We start from the raw sequence: 20,328 nt of genomic DNA on the forward strand, positions 1-20,328 counted from the left end.
GTATCTGTGAAGCAAGACGACGACGTTTCTTCTTCCCGTTCATTCGAATACATTACCATCCCTCTATCTCTTACGTTATTGCTATTACTGATATTCTTCATTTTCAGCTAGCTGATACTTAAGGTTCAAATTGTTCTTGATTGTCATTATTTTTACAAATCACCTATTCACCTCCTCTAGGTGACACTTTAAGGTTATTTCTTTTGCTGCTATACTAGCTGCAAGAGATTATGTGGTTTTGGTAATGTTGTTTGTTTACGCTCTGTTTATATCTTTCTGTTCAGTTCTATATTTAGAACTGTGTATTTCACGCTGGTGGCTCATTCTATTTGCTACTTGCTGGAAGAAGAGACCGTTCTGATTCTCTGACATTGCAGCATATGAGCTTCCTTCACTGCACCATGACTTAGTGAAAGAGAAACAGTCACTCTCTTAAATTAACTGCCAGTCCTCTTTCCTTTTTATTCTCTCTTCAAGGCTACTAAAGAGTCTCTGTGGTAAAACAATACCTAAGTTATACTTAGCTTATGTAAAGTGAGCTTCTCAAAACTTATTGAAATTTTTAAAAATATGACAGTGTCAATTTGAAAGATATATTGAAAAAGAAAAGTGCATGAAGTATACATGATATGTAACAACAAAAGTGGAGTCTATTAATCAAGTTTTTTCCTCTCTCTTTGAGAATGTCGCTGTCAAATCCAATTATTGAAACACCCCACTTGTAATGCCTCTTTCCTCTCCCTCTTGGTTTAGTTTACCATAAAAAGTTATTTGTCACGCAAGACGGAGATAGGATATTTTCTCCAGATTCCGCCTCTGTAGATTTTCCCCCAGCAAATCCTCCATTTTCTTGCATCAATGATGTCTTGAAATCTGTCCTTTCTTTTGATCCACAACATTGCAAATTCTCCGTTTTCTCCATTTTTGCTGGAACTAATGATCCTGACCCATCTCTAGATACTGAATTTCTGTAACTCTCAAGATCAAATGAGATAGCACAAATGTCTCACCCTCTACAGCATCAAAAGCACTAAAGCCTAGGAATAGCTGTGGACTTTGAGCACCTTGGGTCAGATTTTGGTACACAATACTACTAATTTATGGCACAAGAGAAATGCTCTATGCTGATTGGCAATTAATGGCAGGGGAAGATGCGTTTGAATTTGGCATGCGCACATCTTATCTGTATCATCTACATGAAATTTGGATGGTCCGGATCCCATTATATTATTTTTGCATTTTTAAAGAAATATTAATTTTTTTTCATGAATTGGTAGGTATAAGATTGATACTAGTTTATATTTTGAATCATTCAACATAAAAAGTTACTCAAATCTGATTAAAAAAAGTCTAGATTGTCCAAATCTCATCTAAACAATCCACAAAAGAAGTTTTAAAATTCAACTAGTAAGGGAGTCGTACCAACTTAATCAAAAATTTCAATTGAGTCCTAAAAATACAGCATTTGGTAGTAGAGCTTTTGCCCAAATGAGTCCCGACCCAACTCAATTGGAATTAGTTGGAGTTATTGGCTTCAGAGATCATATGGTTTATGATATAAAAAAAAAAAAAAAGAATTGCACCTAATGCACATTTCTATAGTTATAAACAGGGATATGCTCTAGATCTAAATTCAGAGGAAGGCTCTGGGAATTGGGTTAATGGTCTGATTGGTCAAATGGTATCAGTTTTTAAGATTCAGATACCTTAATGTTTACCAAGAAATGAAGTCCATTAAGACCCAATCATCCGAGGGAAAAACTGATACCATATGCTTATATGAATATTTTATTGTAGTTGGATGGACAAGATGGATTCAAGCATGCAGTCAACCGACACAAGAGAGAAAAAATCTGTATATAGCCAGAACTGAAAGCAAACCTGTCAACCACGCAGAACACTTGGAAAAGAAGAATAAGAAGCACAAATCAGAGAAACAGATCAAAAAGATTCCGTATACACCTGAACTTTCTTTGCAATTTGGTGAACTAAATCTACAACCTGATCGACCGACGCCTTCCCTTGGAGGGTTTGATACTGACAGGGGGCTGTGAAGCGGAGAACTCTGAGTGCATGTCCACAAAAAACTTATCCACAATGTCTAAGTAAACAGGACTCGTGAGACGAGAATAATAGTGGAGTGCCTCCTCTATGTCTAGAACTTGCTCAACATCACCTGCATCCATCATCTCCAATTCCTTCATCTTCTGTGCCAAGACATGAGCTCCTCCATTCTTCTTGTGTTGATGATGACTTAAATTTTCCTTCTTCTTCCCAACTTGATAGGTTCCTTTTATCTTGTGTTTCGCTCTGCCTTCATGTGTGCTCGTTTGCTCTCTTTGCTTGGAAAATTTCATGAAGCTTCCAGTACAAGAAGCATCTTCCACTTCTGGTGGCTCTTTGGACCCAGATAAGACATCACTATTAACCCTCTTGATTATACTTAGATCTGACTGCAAATGATCGTAGAACTCATTGTAGAATTGGTCTCTAGTGTAGTTTCTTCCATAGCCGCTGCTGCAAGTGAAAGGGTTGAAGGAAAGAGATGTGGGTAGTCTCTGGTACCCTCCACACAAGAAGGACTTCACATTTCTGAAGGTTTTGTGAAATAAAACCTTGGTCTTGTCAATGGTTTCTCTAAGCAGCATTTGTGGTTGGTTCTACTGTAAACAGGCAAAAGCTTTCACTAGGTGGCTCTTCCTTTGAGAGCTGACACAGCTTAAATCTTTTATAGCTCGTGTATTCTCAAATTTTGTCTTAAACTTACCAAGGACAAATGCAATAAAAATAAAATAAGAAAACATGTACTATATAATAAAGGGGTCATAACATTTTTTTTTTTATTTATCTCCATCTTTTTGTCCACGGCATCCCATGCTGTCTCTGCCCCTTTCAAACTCCCCGTCTTTCTGGGGTGGACATATGATCATATGATAATTGCCAGATCTCGGCAAAAAGTACTTTGGGGTCCCATATCTTAATCGGAGGTTGTTCCTCTTTGGACTAAAGATGGTTAAAGATCATAACTTTGAGGACTTTGCTTTGTAATTATCACAAATACCGATATGTTTTGACTAATTGCAGATGAAAGTGCAGAGGCAATGATTAAAATGAAAAGCTAAAGATCCTTCTGTTTTGCTAAATTTGAATCCTAATAGATACATAAATCAAATCAAACACCCCATTACGATCTTTTATCTTATATGATTATACCAATTCATTGTTGATCTGTACTCATCAGTAATTATATTCAGATACGGTTTTTAGGCATAATGTCTCTCTGGGTCACTTGGAAGGATTGACAGAAGATACTCCATTAATGTCAGAATGAGTTTATGCAGTAAATTACATTCACTTGGGAAGAAAGCAACATTTATTTCTAAAAAAGAAGAGAATGGTCCCCTTAGTGTAGTAATGTTGGGAATGAGAAGTAATTGGACAGCAAGATGCGGGAGGAGTATATCAATTCCTGTATTGTGCAGCGTGTAGTCGCTATCCATTACTTGCCAGTAATTAAAGTCCTTCAACCACCTCTGCTCTAAATTATCAATTTAAAGCGACTACTAACTTTTAGTGCAAGAGTGTAGCTCGCTCATAGTTGTTGAGTTTTTAAAAAATATAAAATATAAAATAGAAGAGAAATCAGAAAACTAATAATTCCTAGCACCATTGTAATCATTATCAATGTACTACACGGTTGTATTGGTTATTTAAAATTATTCAGACATTGTACTGGTTACCATCTTTGAGTCTTTGCCACTACAAAATACCATAAATTTAATTGAGAAGAATAGTATTTAAAATAAAAACAATTAATGATCCAGGAACTCTTACAAGATGACTTATATTTGACACTATAAAATTCATGAATATATACATATTATATTCTAGTTCCACCCATGAGACCTCTTGACTCTTAAAATTCAAAGAACCTAATTATTACATTCATGAATCAATCAAATATCAAGAGTTTTGACTATTTTTTTTTCTTTCATAAATTCAAGTTATTGAGTGCAAGTACATTCACATGTATAATATACATTCATTAAGATACTTTGATTTCGAAAAATGTACATAATAGTGTTAATGTAGATACATTGAACTCATTAAGTTAGTATGTAATAAATAAAGGCTTACAAACAGAAGTCTAGCATAAAAACATTTTCCATATATCTAATTCAAAGTAAATGAATGTGCAATTAATTACATGAAACTAAGTCAAAAGTTTAAGTTATGTAAGAAAAATGACGGCTTATGAGATTTGGTAATCTAATATTTGAGATACTCATTCCCGACAATAATATATAGCTTTTTCTAGAAACTCAGTCCAAAAATATAAAACATTGGTTAAATTTTATATATATTTTAATTATATTTTTATTTTCTTATATTTCATTAAGTTATTACTAAAGGTGTTTTGAATAAGTCGAATATTATATTTATTTTACTTACAGATACTATAAGAAAGATGTGAAAAATTTTAGAAAATCAATATGTTAACCATTTTTAAAAAATATATATAGATTAATTAACAATAATTTATATTTTCATCCAAAAATAATTCAATAACATTATAAAAATATTCAATGATTAATGAGAGAGAGAGCATTTGCATTGTTTAAACTAAACTAAATATTATGAAAGAGGTTAGGCTTTTTAGGTTTTTTGTTTCTTGATTTATTTTGCTTCCTTTGTTTAGTATTGTATTTCAGTTTCCATTCAAAAAAAAAAAAAACCATTAAACTTATAGCTAGTGATTATGAAAAGAAGGCAAACCAATTATTAGAGCGAACAAACGAAAAACCCATAATCATTAATTAGCTTCCCCGACTTTCACTATCTTAGTGTTAGGACCATACGTAAATTACATAATTCAAGCTTTTTAATTTAACAGCTGAAAAGACTATCAAACCAATCAAGTCTTGCATATGGGAGAGAGGCTGGTCCAAAGTGCTACAAACTAAACTAACATGATGAGAGAGTTGGAGGCGGAATCAAACACAAGCAGGTGTTTAGATCGTTTTCAAATATTAATGTTCTATTTATTTGTATTGGTTTTTCAAATATTAATGTTATTGACAATTGTAATTTGTCACTTTTTGAAAGTCCCATGTTTGTCAATTTGCAGGATCAAATAAGTCAATGTTGAGAAGATCAAGACACCTACACAAAATATAAAGGATAAATTACATTTAAGGACACTATAGGTATAGGTATTAATTTAAATTAAGGATCTTAAATTTTGAAAAAGTTAAAAATGAAAAAGAAAAAGTTGAGTTAATTTTTTCCATAATCATGTTTGATCTTTTCAGTACCCAATTTTAATGATTTTCAGTATTTTAAAAAAATTGTGGTCTTTAATTATACTCAATAATCATGTCATTTGCTCATATATAAATCAATGGTCTGAGATACACCCAAACAGTGCACAGCATTAAAATTCTATTTAACATTGAAATGTTCATATAGGGCAATCTATTTTCAAACATGCCCCTCAAGATCAGTTGGCTGCTATGGTGTATTTAGAAGTTCTGACATGCCCGTGAACAGCATTTTTTTTTTTTTCCAATTCCCAAAAATACGGGGCATCTAGTTCAATTAATCTGCATCTAGAAGGATATACTTATCAGTTCTCACGTCAAAGAACAGGAATTCAATGGGTTTATGCTGCATCCACAATCCATAAATCATGAAGTCTGCTGCTCCAAACAAGCCATGTGTGATGATCAATAAGCCAACCTGCATCTAGAAGAAAAATATACAACTGCCACGCCACGTGGGCCCTTAAGATGAACAAGAATAAACATTGCCCAGAAGTCTAGAGTTGTTCAATTCTTGGCTTGTCAGCTCAATAAAAGTTCTTTTCTTACCTGCCTTGATTTCTTTGGAAACAACTTCGACCATTACTAATCCCCCCAACTTGACTTCAAGAATCAGTGAAAGGACATATGGTATCAAAAGCATGAATGCTATAAATGCGGCTTCGCAGCATTTTATGATTACATGTGTGAGACCACAGACAGTGAATTCCAATAAAACTTGCAAAATTTGAATTCTAGCATTCATAATCTACATATGAATTACTCTACTCAATTAAGAATACAGATTGTATCGCTATTAATTAATGAATACAACTCATATTTCACTTTGCTCAGAGCATTCAATCTAGTATCAGGAAGAAATTGGTGGTTAATTTGAAGAACGAAATGGATCCCAAAGAAGAAGTGACAGCAAGAAGAGATTAGGTAGCAGAACCGGAATCACAGGGTTAACATTTCTGACAAGGCGCTTCCTGGCGAGTCTCTTCCTGACGTATTCCCGCCTCTCTTGCTCTCCCCACTGCGCTTCCTCCAATCCTTTGGCCAGCACCAATGGAGGAGGTTGCTGAAACGGGCACTTGCACCGCCACGAGGTCTTCGGAGGCCCCAATCTAAAGATCCTTCGAAGGAAAAGAGAGAGACTCCATCTGGTAAGGATCGAGGGTTTAGGGCAAAGAATTGGAGGGTAATCCCAATTCAGGTAACATGGAATTTGGCCGGAGAGGAAGAATTGAGAGTGTAGGGTCGGTGTGGCCGTGGGGCTCGTGAGGATGTGAGTTAGGGCGTGAAGTCTCTGCGTCCACGTTGTGTTCTCCATTGGAAGGAAAAGATGCGATTCCGAGATAGGAGAGAAGAAGAAGAACGGTTTTGGTTGCTATGGTTTATGGATAGATAGATATGGAAAATTGGGGAATATCTGCTCAATCGGATTCCTTCGTTACAGGTTCTTTTGCGTACTTAATCTTACCCTAATTCTGGAACTATCTTCACATCTTCACAATTATCCAAGACCACAAGCCATTTCTGAACATCCTTCACTGTCAGTCTGTCACTGAGCTTCCAAATATTCCTCCATTAATCGTTTAGCAGATCGTAATAAAGCATGAGAAAACATGATTGGGTTGCCAATCGACCGAAGAGTTTGTTGATGACAATAGTTTAATATACAGTTTAAACTATAACTATTTAATTCAGATATCAAATCCTTTGGAAAAAATAATTAACACGTAATTATAATAATTTGCGTAATCCAACAACACATGGAGGTGCATAGACCAGCGAGTATGTTGTAGATATTGCCGAAGCTAGAATGACTCCGGCAGACTCTATTTTCAATGAATGCTAGGAGAATTTGAAGAGGGTTCTATCTAAAACTTAGGCTTCATGAAAGCAGGGATGAAATCAAGGGATGTTTGATTTAATAGGTAAGAGAGTTATACTACTTTAATCAGAAATTTCAAATTTAAACCTTCAAATGCAGCAATTTGTTTCGAAATAATTAAAAACTTCAATAATTAACTTATCATCTATTTTTGCTTTTTTATATTTTTGACACATCATCAGGTTAGAGGACTAAAAAAAAATAACAATAATAAAACATTACTGGCATTGAGGTGCTTACAATTTTCCCATTAAACAGACGCACAAACAAAAATGTTTTTTTTTTTGACCAACCACAAACAAAAATGTGTTGATAGTTTAAATTGTAATATGAAGAGCAACAATCAACCATATTATGCTTGTAAAGCAAAGTGCTTGTTTTTCACCCAAAAAAAAAAAGTTTTAAGTGCTTGTTTGAGGACGCGCTTGAGTGGTCTGACTCTTCACAAACATGATTTTGATTTCATTGAATGTATTTTCCAACATGCCATCAGAGACATGAAGTATCACCACCGTATAAAGGAACACAATTGATATCTGAATGTTCTTCACCCGTCATGATATTTTTGCTTCATGAGAATGAGTTAACATTGATTATTTAAAATAATTACATTTCATTTTGAATCAAATTTCATTTTGCTTGGGATCTGCTGGTGTGAGTATAAATACTGAACTCTCTGTCTTGGGCTTGGTAAGCCCTCCCTATACATCCGCGTGACAAACCTTTCTGTTAAATTTGAAAAACTGATGCAATAACCTGTGGACTTCACCGTAGTTAGTGGTAGACGAAACCAATCGATCTTTTATCCACCGTGGGAGCTTGTTCACTGGATGAGAAAAGCTCCTTTTTGAGGAATCAGATGCATACCTTGTGTCCACCAACAAAATTGCTGCGTAGTCATTAATGTGACGGATTGCTCTACCTATATAAAACAACATACATACAGATCTCAGTTGCTGAAAGATTTCCCAGTTTTACCAGGACTTGGTTCCAATGAGTAATCTAAATCCACTCACTTAATAAATGTCTCACGTGACACCGTAACAACCATCAATCTGTGAGAGATTTTATGATATAATACTCATAAAGAGCCAAATCTCAATTTTTTAGAGGTGGCACAGGTGAGGAGAGTCATGATCACAAGGGTAGTTTTGAATTTTTGAAAGAAAATTGTCTCGATAATTTTTGAGTGTTAATATCCAATAGTTGTAATTAAGATATTCATTAAGTGACTAAATTTAGATCACTCATTGAATCCCAATCCATTGCGCCATCGAGCATGTTAGGTCTTTAAGATGTGAAAGCAAGCACGTACCTATTGATTGATTTACAGCTTTCATGCAGAGATTCTCATAGTACTCCTTTCCCCTGTGACTGCAACTTCTTAAGATATCAAAGCCACCTTGTACATCTCCACTGTAAACATTATAACTGGAAGAAAATGTGGAAGTTTCCATGGGGTTTGAATTTCGAAAGCCTTCAATATGCTTTATCCTCTCTAGCAACTCAATGTCAGAAGGACTAGGATATGGCAGTCCAACCATGACTATGCACCGGCCCATCCCATCACTTAAGTTAATTCCTTCAGATATCTTTCCACCAACAACAGCTAGGAGGACTGCACCACCCTGAAATGCTGGGTTTCCATTTGAATTTATTATACTCGATGATGGGTAAACTGTTTCTTTATATTCTTTCAGAACAGATTCAATATCTGTATTATTTCTAGGCTCTCTAAATATACGCTTCCTCCTAGTAATTCTCTCCAGGATGCCAGAAGATTCCCAAGCTTCATAGACTTTGGCTTCGTAATCAAAAGAAGAGAAGAAAACAACAATTCCTTCAGGAACTATGGTCACCAAATTACAGAGAAGAAGACCTAGCTCCTGCATCTGTGAAGCGCAGAATTCATCATGATCAATATTTCAGAAAGTAAAATACAGAATGCCATCTCATTTAGAACATAATTCATTAGCCAGTTGCTTTCAAATTATCACAACCATGAAATAAAACTCGCACATTAAAACAAAACATCGGCTGATCAGGACTGCCTTATACTCACAGTATCATGTGAGCTCCTTGCGCTGTAGCTAAAATCAAAGGAGCGACCAGCAGGGCCACGGGAAACTGCAATTGGCATAATACTCTGCGGAGGGACAATATGACCACACGAAAAGAAATGAAACTGGTCTAATGGTAACCACGGAAAGAGTCGCTCTCGTGTTTCTTCAATAGGTTGTAGAGTTCCCCCTACCAATAGAACAGCATGTGCTTGGCCTGCAATCTAGAGAAAGTGTAAGGGTTATTTACCTTAGTTATATTATCTATTGAGACAGGAAACCTCAGCTCAGAGTTCATTAAGACAACGGCATCTGGCAAACCTCAGAAAATATCTTTTCTCCACTGAGCATAACATATTTAATATATCCTCCTTGTTTCCTAGGGCTCATCGTTCTAGGCCTGGAAATGATAATCCTTCCATCATTGTTATTATTTGTCAATGATAGCAATATGTCAGATAATGCCTGGAACGCAGACTCAGTGCTTCCCTCTTCATAATGTTCTCCAAGTTTAGTGATTACTGATATCTTCTGCAAGTTGGCTGCCTTTTCTCCGTAACTAGAAACCTGGAAAATAAATTTCATTTTGACACTAAAATGACAAAAACAGCAAATCCAGAGGCACCATAGGAACTTAGAAGATGATACAAGTGTTCGGCAGCAAGATTCACCTTGTGCATGATTTTGCTTTCCTTGATATACTTCACCATCTTAATCAAGTTGACGTTGTCTATATTTAGTTCAAAGACAAAATCATTGACGGACATGGTAAATTCAGAGGCCCTACTTTCCTGAAAAGCCTTTTCTATATCAGGGCAAGAATTTATGAGATTTGCATCCTTCCCATTGGTCAGCACTCGCAGGAAAGCTCGAGTGAGGACCATTATAGTTTGAATATATCTCCTGTTACCAGGTCCCAGAAGATTACGGAATCTCCCAAAGTATCTCTCCAAATGGGAATGCACATTTTCTAGCTGAAGAAAAAAGAGAATAATCAAACCGCATATTCAAAGTATAGATGTTTACTGAAGAAGAATTTGATCTAAGTGAGGTCCACCAATAAATTTACACTAAATGCCCATTGATTGTCTTCAAAACATTAATATCCCATTGATTGAAAGCGTGCACACCAATGTAACGCATCTAATAATGGCATATGCAAATTCAAACACGAAGATTAAACTTGCTCTTAAAAGACAGATGCTTACCATGCTTCAATCTAGGTAGGTAATGGCTAACATACCTGCGCTAAAGTAATTCTGGAGTCATACATCCTAATGAGTGAATCAGCTAAATTATGAGCTTCATCTATAATGATAACATTGGATTTCAAGTTCAGACCAAGTGCTTCACGAGATGATTTTGACAGCAGAGACTGATATGGTAGAACCACAAGATCAGCACTCAAAACCAAGCTTCTAGAACCATAATAAGGACAAGTTCCCAAATTTCTTCCCAAGTTAGCAAGATCTTCAATATCCAAGGCCCCTCTCTGAGAGACCTCATCCCTGAATTCTCTTTGTAGCCTTTGCTTTCTAAGCATTGGGCAACCAGACAATGCCTTTGTTCTCCGTGCTCCTGTACATGCCCTTAAGTTCTGAAAATCAGAGCCATCATTATTCGTTGGAAGCCACAGTAGTCTCTATAATCACTGTTATTTATATACTTGCAAAAGTGCTTGTGCCGACTTGCTAGTAAGTAGGGTAGTTTGCCGCAAAGTTAAAACATTCAGCACGCAAGCTTTAACTAACATAGGAATGGTGGATTTTTCATCAATTATCCAATATACCCTTTTCTTGGTATTTTGATGTTTGACCAAGCAGATAGACATGTTAAATGAATAGAAGCCTTGATTATTCTAGGTTCACCGAATCATATACTCCATTACTCCTCGTTCAACAAAGTTGTGAACTAGGATTTATTTTCCTGGAAATGGAAAAATTATGCATCCATAAAAACATAATATTCTATAATTTTGCATGGAATCTGAATCATCCTTAACTAAGATGATTCATTCAAAAGCATTTAGCAATTCTTGTATAAGATTGAACAACCACTAGAATTAAAAAAACAACGATAACTTTTCTCAACTCTTTAAGTTGTACATAGCATTTTTCAAAGAAATAGCCATAACAACTTAAGCCCATGTACCTTAATTTTTGCTGGTTCATTTTTCTTTTTCTTCTGGAGTTCCAAGCATCGCTCATTTATGCGTGTAGAGTTCCCAAGTTTTAGTACTTCTGGAAACATGTAGCAAGAGAATTATTAAAAATCTATAAACTTCAATTAGCTAATGCAGCTTTACCCAAAAAAGAAAATAAACCAGCTTATGTGTAAGAAGAAAATTTCAGACCTTCGTTGATGCAAAGATTTTTCCTGGAGCCCAAACAAACAACGTCCATCTCATCAGCAAAGACTGTTCTCCTTAATTCCTTTATGAACTGTGATAGCTGTGAATGAGTCCGGCTACAGAAATAAACCTTCAATTTCTCCTCCTCCTCCTCATCATCATCATCAGATTTATCCTCTTCACTGGATGAAGTAAAACCACTTTTAGAAGCCTTCCTCTTTGACGCTACATTATCCAGAGCTTCTTCATCTTCACTTTCATATTCCTCGAGTAAGAATTCCTCATCAATAACATCCACATCCACTTTATCAATTTTCTCACGCAAATTCTCATACCCCTTTTCAGGAGGAGAATCTTCGCCTATAACCTGAAAATCTTTGCAAATTTCCCTGTTATTCTTCTTACCAGGCATACCTAATCTAGATCCATACTTCTTCTTGCTTATTCTTTCAGATTGGACTTGCTTTTCGTTGTCCACAGCAAAATCTCTCATCCAATCAGGTTCATCATCTGAACCCCCACCATGATTTTCCTCATTTTTACCACAATCCCGTCCTGCTTCTGCTGATTTCTGCTGTTGCCTACGATCAAGCACCCATTGCAAAGCGCTGCAAATAACGCTCATAGTCTTCCCAGTACCTATTCCATTGAAACTACTCAAATTAAACAAGTATTACGAATTTACACGACGACTAAAAAGACCAAGATGGGTTTGCTTGACCGAATCTAACAATGCAGGTAAAACCATAAGAATACACAATATTACTGTAATTTCCAGCAAGCCGAATGAAATAACAATAACGAAATTATTTTCACCCAAAAAAATTCAAATGAAATTATGATAGGAGATATATACCGGTAGGACTTTCCAGCATGGAAACGCCACCTTGGTCAAGAGAGTGATAGAGGGCGTTCATGAAGTCGATCTGGATGGAGTAGGGTTTGAAGGGAAAGGCAGGGAATTTTGAGTCACAGTCACGTTTACTTCCTTCACTGGCATCCATTTCCTTTCAGCTTCACGTTTGCTTGAAATGAAGCTATGAGACTCTGCTCGCAAAGAGCTAGGACTGTTCTGTGAGCTCTTTGATCTTTGATGGTTATCCTGTCGCCATTTTTTTTTTTTTTTACTCCGTTTGTGGCCGCATCAACGACGGAGCGAAATGAGCGAATGACACTTCCCGCCAGATCAGGGCGGGAAAGTGAAATCATCCAGATGTAGAGGCCATGTTTGGCTGCTTGGATTTGTAATAATCTCAAATCAGGAACTACAATGCATTAATTTCTTAAGCCAAGTCACTACTACAATTATATTAAATTAAATTAAATTTCTATTGAATACGAATTTGCGATGAAATGAATAAAAATATGATGATTCTGATTGAGTATAATAATAATAATAATAATAATAATAATAAATTAGGGTGCAACTTGAATAAATTTTAGGACATCATTTATAATTTAGAGCGTTAGCATTAGATTTTTGTATCATATACATACTTTTATGATATATTAATAAAGAAATTACTAATACATTTAATATTATATATTTAAGAGGCTTGTGTTCAACGAATTCATCCATGACAAATAGAGCTATAATAATAAAATATATATTTAATCTTATATATTAGGTGAATTAGATGTGCAAAAAAAATTGTAATGATAAAATATATTAAAGATTAAAGAATATTCCTTGAACAAAAATTTATAAATCACTCTCCCATTATTATTATTATTATTACTATTATTATTATTATTATTATGATAAGACACTTTCTCTCTCTCTCTGTATATATTACAATACACATTTTTATAGCTAGACTTTATGCAATTTCCTAATTCTTCTTTGTTTGATATTTTCCAACTCATTAAACAACCTTCCAGTAGATAGTGAGAGTGCCTGCCACCTGCTGTCATCATCTACTCACGCAAAATTCCTCCATCAGCTATTTCTCTGTTGTTGGTTTGGAGCCTGGATGGTGAGATTTTAGTTAAATATGCTTATGAATTCATCAAGAGATTGGAAAATAATCATGTTGATTTTATATGGGATAAATTCTGGCACTGGCTATTTCCAGAGAAAGTTAAAATATTCCTTTGACAAGTTTAACACAAGGGAATCCCCTCAAGCTCCCTCAAACCAAAGGATATATAAAGAGTGATTTATGTTCCTTTGAGGGTAACAATGAAGATGATACTTTACACATATTCTATGATGGTAAGCAAGCTAAAAAAATACTATTTGTATTGTTTTTATTGATCCTAACGCATTTCAAAAACTTATTTCATGCCATAACCTAGGTAATTTTAAAGATAACCAATAACCTAAAGTCAAAATTTAAAGAATTGCCCAATTTCAAAACTCAATTTTTGTTGAAATGTGAAATCAATTAAAGTTAATGTCCATATTGATTCAATAGAAGCACTGTCGCTTATTAACAGCACGTGCTCTAGAAATCACCCCTTATCTAACGTTATCAAGAAGATTTAAGAATTCATTATGAGAGACTGAATTGTTATATTTAATCATGTCTATAAAAAAGTGAATAAACATGCTAACTTCTTAATCCACTGATCAACACAAAATATTTTTAATATTATGATTTTTTATGTTCCCTCAATAGACTGTACTATCCTCATAGTTTTAAATATGAGTAGAATATAGTCCCTTTGTATCTCTTTGTCATGGCCTTATAATAAAAATAAAATATCTTAAGAATTGGGTTTTATGGACTAGCAGCAATTGTGTCAACTTTTTGCTAGTCAACTAATTTCCTCAAGCGTTGGGTTGCCTCTTGTAATAAAAAAAAAAAACTTATCCAATTATTTATGATAAAGAAGAGGGAGCATAATTTATCTGATGAATTTATGATGCGAATATAATTAGAAATTTTAAATAATTAATTACTCATAAGAAAACCGTGAAATTTCCCAATCACATGAAATATAGGATATTATTTCGTATCCATGCTGCTGTAGACTTGAAAATGATACATTCTTTCTTTGTCTTGATGTTTTTAAACTTGTGAAATTAATGTTTGGATAAATAATTTATAAATAAAATATATCAAAAATGCAATTCTATTTTTTTTTTTTAAATGAGAGTAAGCCAATATCTCTCAATGCATCATCCCACAATCCCAATACCTGTTTTGTTTAATTAGCTGTTTAAGAACGCTTATGCTGGCGTCTTATACTGTTTAGCTATATTTTTCAAACACTCAACAACACATTCAAGCTACATTTAAAATATGGTTTTATGAAATTCAACAAATAGTTAAATTTCTTAAACAAACTTTTGCTAAATATAAATTAAAGATCAAACACACATTTCATTGCATTTGTCTCCCTTTCATCCAAATTAGAGAGTTGCTTCCTATAAAGCATAAATTGTTATACCTAAATTTTGAGTCAGTAATTCGTGTCAAGTCTGATTGACTAGCCTAAACCCGCTTAAAAAAAGTCACAGTTTAGCTTGACTATATGAGTTTTTTAAAAATATATTATACTTTAAATTTGATTTAAATAAGTTTGGCTCAAATTGAGCCTAACTTGAATAAACCTAATCGTTAAAATTTTTAATTTTATATGTATATAGAATTGATAATTTTGGCCAAGTTTAATAGGTTAGTCCAAACTTGTCCGAAAAAGTTAAGAATAAGCTTGATTATATGAGTTTTTTAATAGGGTAGGATACTTTAAACTTAATTCAAATTAAGTTCGATCGAAATAAACTTGGCAAGCCTGAATTACCAGCTCTACCTTTGAACTATCCAATAATATTCAATGTGCGAGGACTAAGAGAAATTGGTGTAAAATATTGAATGTATAGCCAAATAAAAAAGCTCACAAATTAACTATTTGGAAAGGTATGAACCATGCGATGTAGTTAAACAACGGGAAGTATTAGTTAATAGAAGTTACTCCTTCCATTTAAAAATATAAAATATTTGTAATTAAATTTTACTCATAATAAAATAGTTACCTACTTTTAAATTAATCTTATTTTTTTTTATATTTATCCTTATTAAACACCTTGTAATAAATATAAAGTCATTCATTAATAGAAACACTTTTGAAAAAAAGCAATAATTACACCTCAAAAGATTAAAAATGCTTTATATTTTAAATATTTAACTTTTTAAAAAATACTTATATTTTTAAATAAAGAGAGTAATAAAGAGTGAAAGAGAAATTTGTAGTATAAGTAAAATCAGATAGATATTTTTGGATCAGTTTATTTTATTCTTTCGCTGGCTCTAAATGGGCTTGCGGTAATCTTGGGCTAGTAGTCCAAACACATGCTCGTCGCAAGAATTTATGAAAGCACACTTCACAAGGTCCAAAAATTTTAAAAACAGTGAGGAAATAAAATTAAATTATCAAAAAAAAAAAAATATTGAACATGATAGCTTTCAAATAAGAAAAATTATAAAAGTAACAAATAAGAATAAATTTCAATAACAAATATTGGGGTGCATGAAAAATTAAATGGACCTGAGGCCTTGTTTTTTAAGTTTTTTTTAATAAAAAATCACTTATCATTATTTAAAAAATTATACTATAAAATTTTATTACGTTTGTAGAAAATTTTTAAAATAATTATAATAAAAAATATTTTTTTAATATTTTAAGTATCTTTTTTGATGCAATATATGAAAGAAAATATTATAAAATATAAAAATACTTGAATATATCATAAAATTTTAAAATTATTATATGTTAATTATTTTTAAATTTTATAATATTTTTATTATTTTTATTTAAAAATTTAAGATATTTTCGTGTATTTCCCATTTTTATAACATTCTTTTTATTTATCACATTAAGTTATTTTTTAAAAAACCCAAAATGCCTTTTCAAAATAATAAAAATATATTTTTATATTCAAATTATTTTTTAAAATTTTAAAAATAGAAAATTTCTCGAAATAATTTTTTTCCCAAAAAATAAATACCTTTTTATGAAAATACTTAATCAATATATTCTAAGTCATTTAAAAATCATTTATTTTATAATGTTAGACGAGTCCTTCAACCCTAAAACCCGGTTAGCTATTTAAGAATTGTTCTTCGCGCCGCTTTCATCCTTCAGGTCATTGCATCTAGGGTTCTGCCTCCGCTTCGATGGTACCCTTCTATCTCTTCATACGGTTCTATGATTGTGCTTTTGCGATCAGAATGCTATCTTTTCTACGTTTAGTTTGGATGTTGATACAATATCGGTGAATTCCAGGGGAAGGGTACGGGAAGCTTCGGTAAGAGGAGGAACAAGACCCACACTCTCTGCGTGAGGTGCGGCCGCCGCAGCTTTCACCTCCAGAAAAGTCGCTGCGCCGCCTGCGCTTTCCCCGCCGCTCGCAAGAGGAAGTGTAAGTCTTACCTTCCTTTGGGTTGCTTGCTACTAGTTGTTAATCAGCTTTGTTTTGGGTATTCTTTATTTTTCTTCAGATGAATTTGTATATTGTATCGGCGCGCGCGTGATTACCTGCTCTTGGGTTACTTTTAGAAGTGAAGTTCTTTTTCAAATAAAGAAAGTTACATTTTTGTAGAAAAATTCGTTATTAAATGACAATTGATTATATTGGGCTCCTTCGTTATTGAAAATTTGGCCTGTATTGAATGTGGTACATTTGTCTTGTGATGACTCTGTCTTTGTGTGTGTGTGTGTGTGTGTGTGTGAATGGCCGTGATTGAGGTGCTTATTGGAACTTAGAAGTAATCAGCTTTTATTCAAGCTATGAACAAAAGACTTGCAACTAGGTTTTATTTATTTTTAACGTATGTAATGAGGCTTTTTCTTATCATACGATTCCAGACAACTGGAGTGTCAAGGCAATCCGTAGAAAGACTACAGGAACTGGTAGGATGAGGTACTTGCGAAACGTGCCTCGCAGATTCAAGAGTGGATTCAGAGAAGGTATTTAAATTATGTTCTTAATTTGATTTAGTGGAGATCTTTTTCTTGAATATTTATGTTGAAATTAAATCGTCTTTGTGGGTTGTTGCCCTGTTCATGACATTATTGGATTGTTTGTGCTAGGTACCCAAGCCGCACCCAGGAAGAAGGGAGCAGCTGCCACTGCTTAAGTTTCTGGAAGATTGTTGTTTTTCTGAATCTGAGTACTGATTTTTCGGCCTTGGAACGTGCTTCCTGGTTTTTCGGCCTCATTGCTTGTCATTTTCATTTCCATTAATATGTAGTTTCCATAAGTTTGAACGAGATTATAAGATGTTTTGTTTATTCTACGAGAGTTTAAGATCTATAATTTTTTCCCCCTTCATTGCCTTGTCGTTGCGGAAATTATATGACAATTTCGTACATAGCAAAATATGAAAAGTTTCAACTTTTGGCGTGGCGAGGCAGTTTGGTTATCTGAGATAAATCCTGGGTTTGATATGGTATGAACATAATTTGGTTTACATGTCATGCATTGGCTCAGATTGTCTTCACTGACAAATGACTATGTAAGTATTAGTTGTCTACATGAATAACATAATCCTTTTGATCGAGGTAGTGACAGGTTTGTGTTGCTAGTCTGATTATCGTATTAAATGAGATAGTTGCAGGACGTAGTCACCGGAGTTTCTTAAATATTGATTGCCAATGCCCTTGTGAAAGTCCAATTGAGGCTTTTAAGCTTGTGCTTTAGATTTGGCTAGGTTTGTTTCTTGACGTAGGGGAGAGCTCTTCACATTCAAGAATGTGAATTGTTTAGTTGTGCATCATATACTGCATAGGGCTCAGTTAGGATTGATTATAATCATTTTTTGGAGTACAAGTCTATGTCTCTGTGGCAAGACTACCTAATGTCTATGATACCGATATTTCAAATTGTCAGAATGGCATCCAATAATGATATGCATTCATACTTTTTCGACATCTATATCTAATGTAACAGAACATTATTATTTAACTATATTTTAAATTTACTATATGTATTAGATATTTTTAAGTTGGCGTCCACACCTAACCATCGATAATTTAAGGCATTTTTTAAAATACAAATTATTTTAGAGTTAGTTATATTAATTTTTTTTACTTTTAATTTGTTATGATTAACTTTTGAAATGAAAGATTATATTTGATGAATGAGATGGCTTTCATGGTGTTGGAAATTTTGAAAGTGATTGGGTGTATAATTATGGTTTATTTGATATTATTATTATTATTATTATTATTATTATTATTATTATTATTATTATACTATATAAGCATGTTCTAATGGATAATTTTTAAATTGGAGTGATTTTTTTGTTTTTTTTGGGTTAATGACTAGTTGTTTTAGAGGCAACATCAATTCTCTTCTTTAGAAGAGTTCTTCGATTTGAACAAGATAATATGCTTGTATGCGGGGGCTTGTCTCTTTTTTGTTAGGAGAAATGTTAGGTTAGGAATAAAATTTTAAAAATTAAAATAATTTTGTAGTGTCATGTGATTTTTTATTTATTTATTAAAGGACTTTAGGAGCAAGGATGCAACAGGAAATGTCGAATTTTATATATTTTTTTAAAAATAAAAGTATCAAAGATTTGCATAGTATTATATTTGTTTCATTTATAGTATCTATATAATATAAATCAATATTTAACCAATTTCATGGATTTTAAAAAATGATAACTAATGTTTAATTTTTTTAAAAATGTCCTTTTTTTTTAACTTTCTCTTTACTAAAATTAATGATCACAATAAAATGCATTGAATAGAAAACCGAATCGATTTTGGCTAGTGGACCGGTAACCTGGTGAACCAGCCGCTTGGTAGGTCTGGTTCAACACTCAAACCAAAGGGAACTTGACTTGGATTTACCCGGATGAATTGAGGATGACCCATTCAACAGCTCTTTTTGCCTCCCAAACGCCAAAACGACAATGTTTGATCTTCTGGTTGCCTTTAAAATTGTTGGTGTATGTTTGGATAAGGATTTTAATCGATTTTTTGAGTAAAAAAAATTGATTTTCCACTTTATTACCCAAACATCAATTTCCCAAAAAATTGATTTTTGGAGGAAAAATCAATTTTTTTCCAAAGCAAGAAGATTCAGCTTCTGCATCTTTTGTTACAAAATTATATAGAAAAACTATAAAAAAAGCCCAAGAAAAAAAATTATAAAAAAGACACAAAATTTAATAAAAATAAAATCAAACTTTTTCCGCTTCTTTTTTTTTAATAGAATTTAAACTTTAAAATTTTAAAAAAGTTATAAGTATAAGTTCCTATCAACTATCATTTTCTACTTAATACTTATTATAAAATTAATTTAAATAAAATATTAATTGATAGAGGATATGTTATCAAAATTTTTAAACAGTGATTAACATTTTCATTAAATATGGCTTATATTCGTGATACATTAGAGATCAACTTATACATTATCATCTTCATTAATTATTGTAAAGTTGATGTTTGATATTTAAGAATTAAATATTTTTCTTTTATTAAATTTATTTGAATTAAGATTTATTAAGTAATTGAGTTATTTATTTACGTAAATTAAAATTATTAATATTAATATAATTTAAATTTTTATAATTAATCATATATATAATTTAAATAATATATTTTACTTTTTAAATATTAAATATAATTTTATCAATAATTTAATTTTAAAGAGCAATATCCCTTATGATAATTTATACAGTTAAAATTAATTTTAAATAAATTATCCAACATATTTAATTCTATTAAAATTAATTTTTTAAAAAATAATATCTAAATATA

General features: G+C 32.9%; 4 protein-coding genes across 5 annotated transcripts; 1 reads left to right on the forward strand and 3 right to left on the reverse strand.

Moving 5' to 3' along the window:
• Positions 1-586: 586 nt before the first annotated feature.
• On the reverse strand, positions 587-2,777 carry LOC129288595 (uncharacterized). The gene has a single exon (XM_054925244.1). It carries the CDS (start codon positions 2,646-2,648, stop codon positions 1,995-1,997), a length of 654 nt encoding a protein of 217 aa, XP_054781219.1. The 5' UTR covers positions 2,649-2,777; the 3' UTR covers positions 587-1,994.
• A 3,190-nt stretch (positions 2,778-5,967) lies between these two features.
• Positions 5,968-7,134, reverse strand: LOC129288596 (uncharacterized). Its single transcript, XM_054925245.1, has one exon. The coding sequence runs from the start codon at positions 6,634-6,636 to the stop codon at positions 6,190-6,192; it is 447 nt and encodes a 148-aa protein (XP_054781220.1). The 5' UTR covers positions 6,637-7,134; the 3' UTR covers positions 5,968-6,189.
• Positions 7,135-7,729: 595 nt separating this feature from the next.
• On the reverse strand, positions 7,730-12,825 carry LOC129288594 (uncharacterized). 2 transcript variants are annotated; one of them, XM_054925242.1, is made up of 9 exons: positions 12,467-12,825; positions 11,614-12,249; positions 11,412-11,500; positions 10,504-10,857; positions 9,932-10,234; positions 9,582-9,827; positions 9,263-9,484; positions 8,516-9,092; positions 7,730-8,122 (listed from the first exon to the last, which is right to left on the reverse strand). In XM_054925242.1, exons 1-9 carry the CDS (start codon positions 12,612-12,614, stop codon positions 7,902-7,904), a joined length of 2,796 nt encoding a protein of 931 aa, XP_054781217.1. In that variant the 5' UTR covers positions 12,615-12,825; the 3' UTR covers positions 7,730-7,901. The 2 variants fall into 2 exon arrangements, with proteins under 2 accessions (XP_054781217.1, XP_054781218.1); XM_054925243.1 differs by having other exon boundaries at positions 11,614-12,263; positions 12,467-12,590.
• A 3,806-nt stretch (positions 12,826-16,631) lies between these two features.
• LOC129288937 (60S ribosomal protein L37-3) lies at positions 16,632-17,890 on the forward strand. The gene is made up of 4 exons (XM_054925752.1): positions 16,632-16,736; positions 16,843-16,978; positions 17,425-17,526; positions 17,650-17,890. The coding sequence occupies exons 1-4, from the start codon at positions 16,734-16,736 to the stop codon at positions 17,694-17,696; spliced, it is 288 nt and encodes a 95-aa protein (XP_054781727.1). The 5' UTR covers positions 16,632-16,733; the 3' UTR covers positions 17,697-17,890.
• Positions 17,891-20,328: the final 2,438 nt, after the last annotated feature.

The sequence above is a fragment of the Prosopis cineraria genome, unplaced genomic scaffold (assembly GCF_029017545.1).
Source record: "Prosopis cineraria cultivar Desert tree isolate PC_DT_omini unplaced genomic scaffold, ASM2901754v1 PC12, whole genome shotgun sequence".
Classification (NCBI taxonomy): domain Eukaryota; kingdom Viridiplantae; phylum Streptophyta; class Magnoliopsida; order Fabales; family Fabaceae; genus Prosopis; species Prosopis cineraria.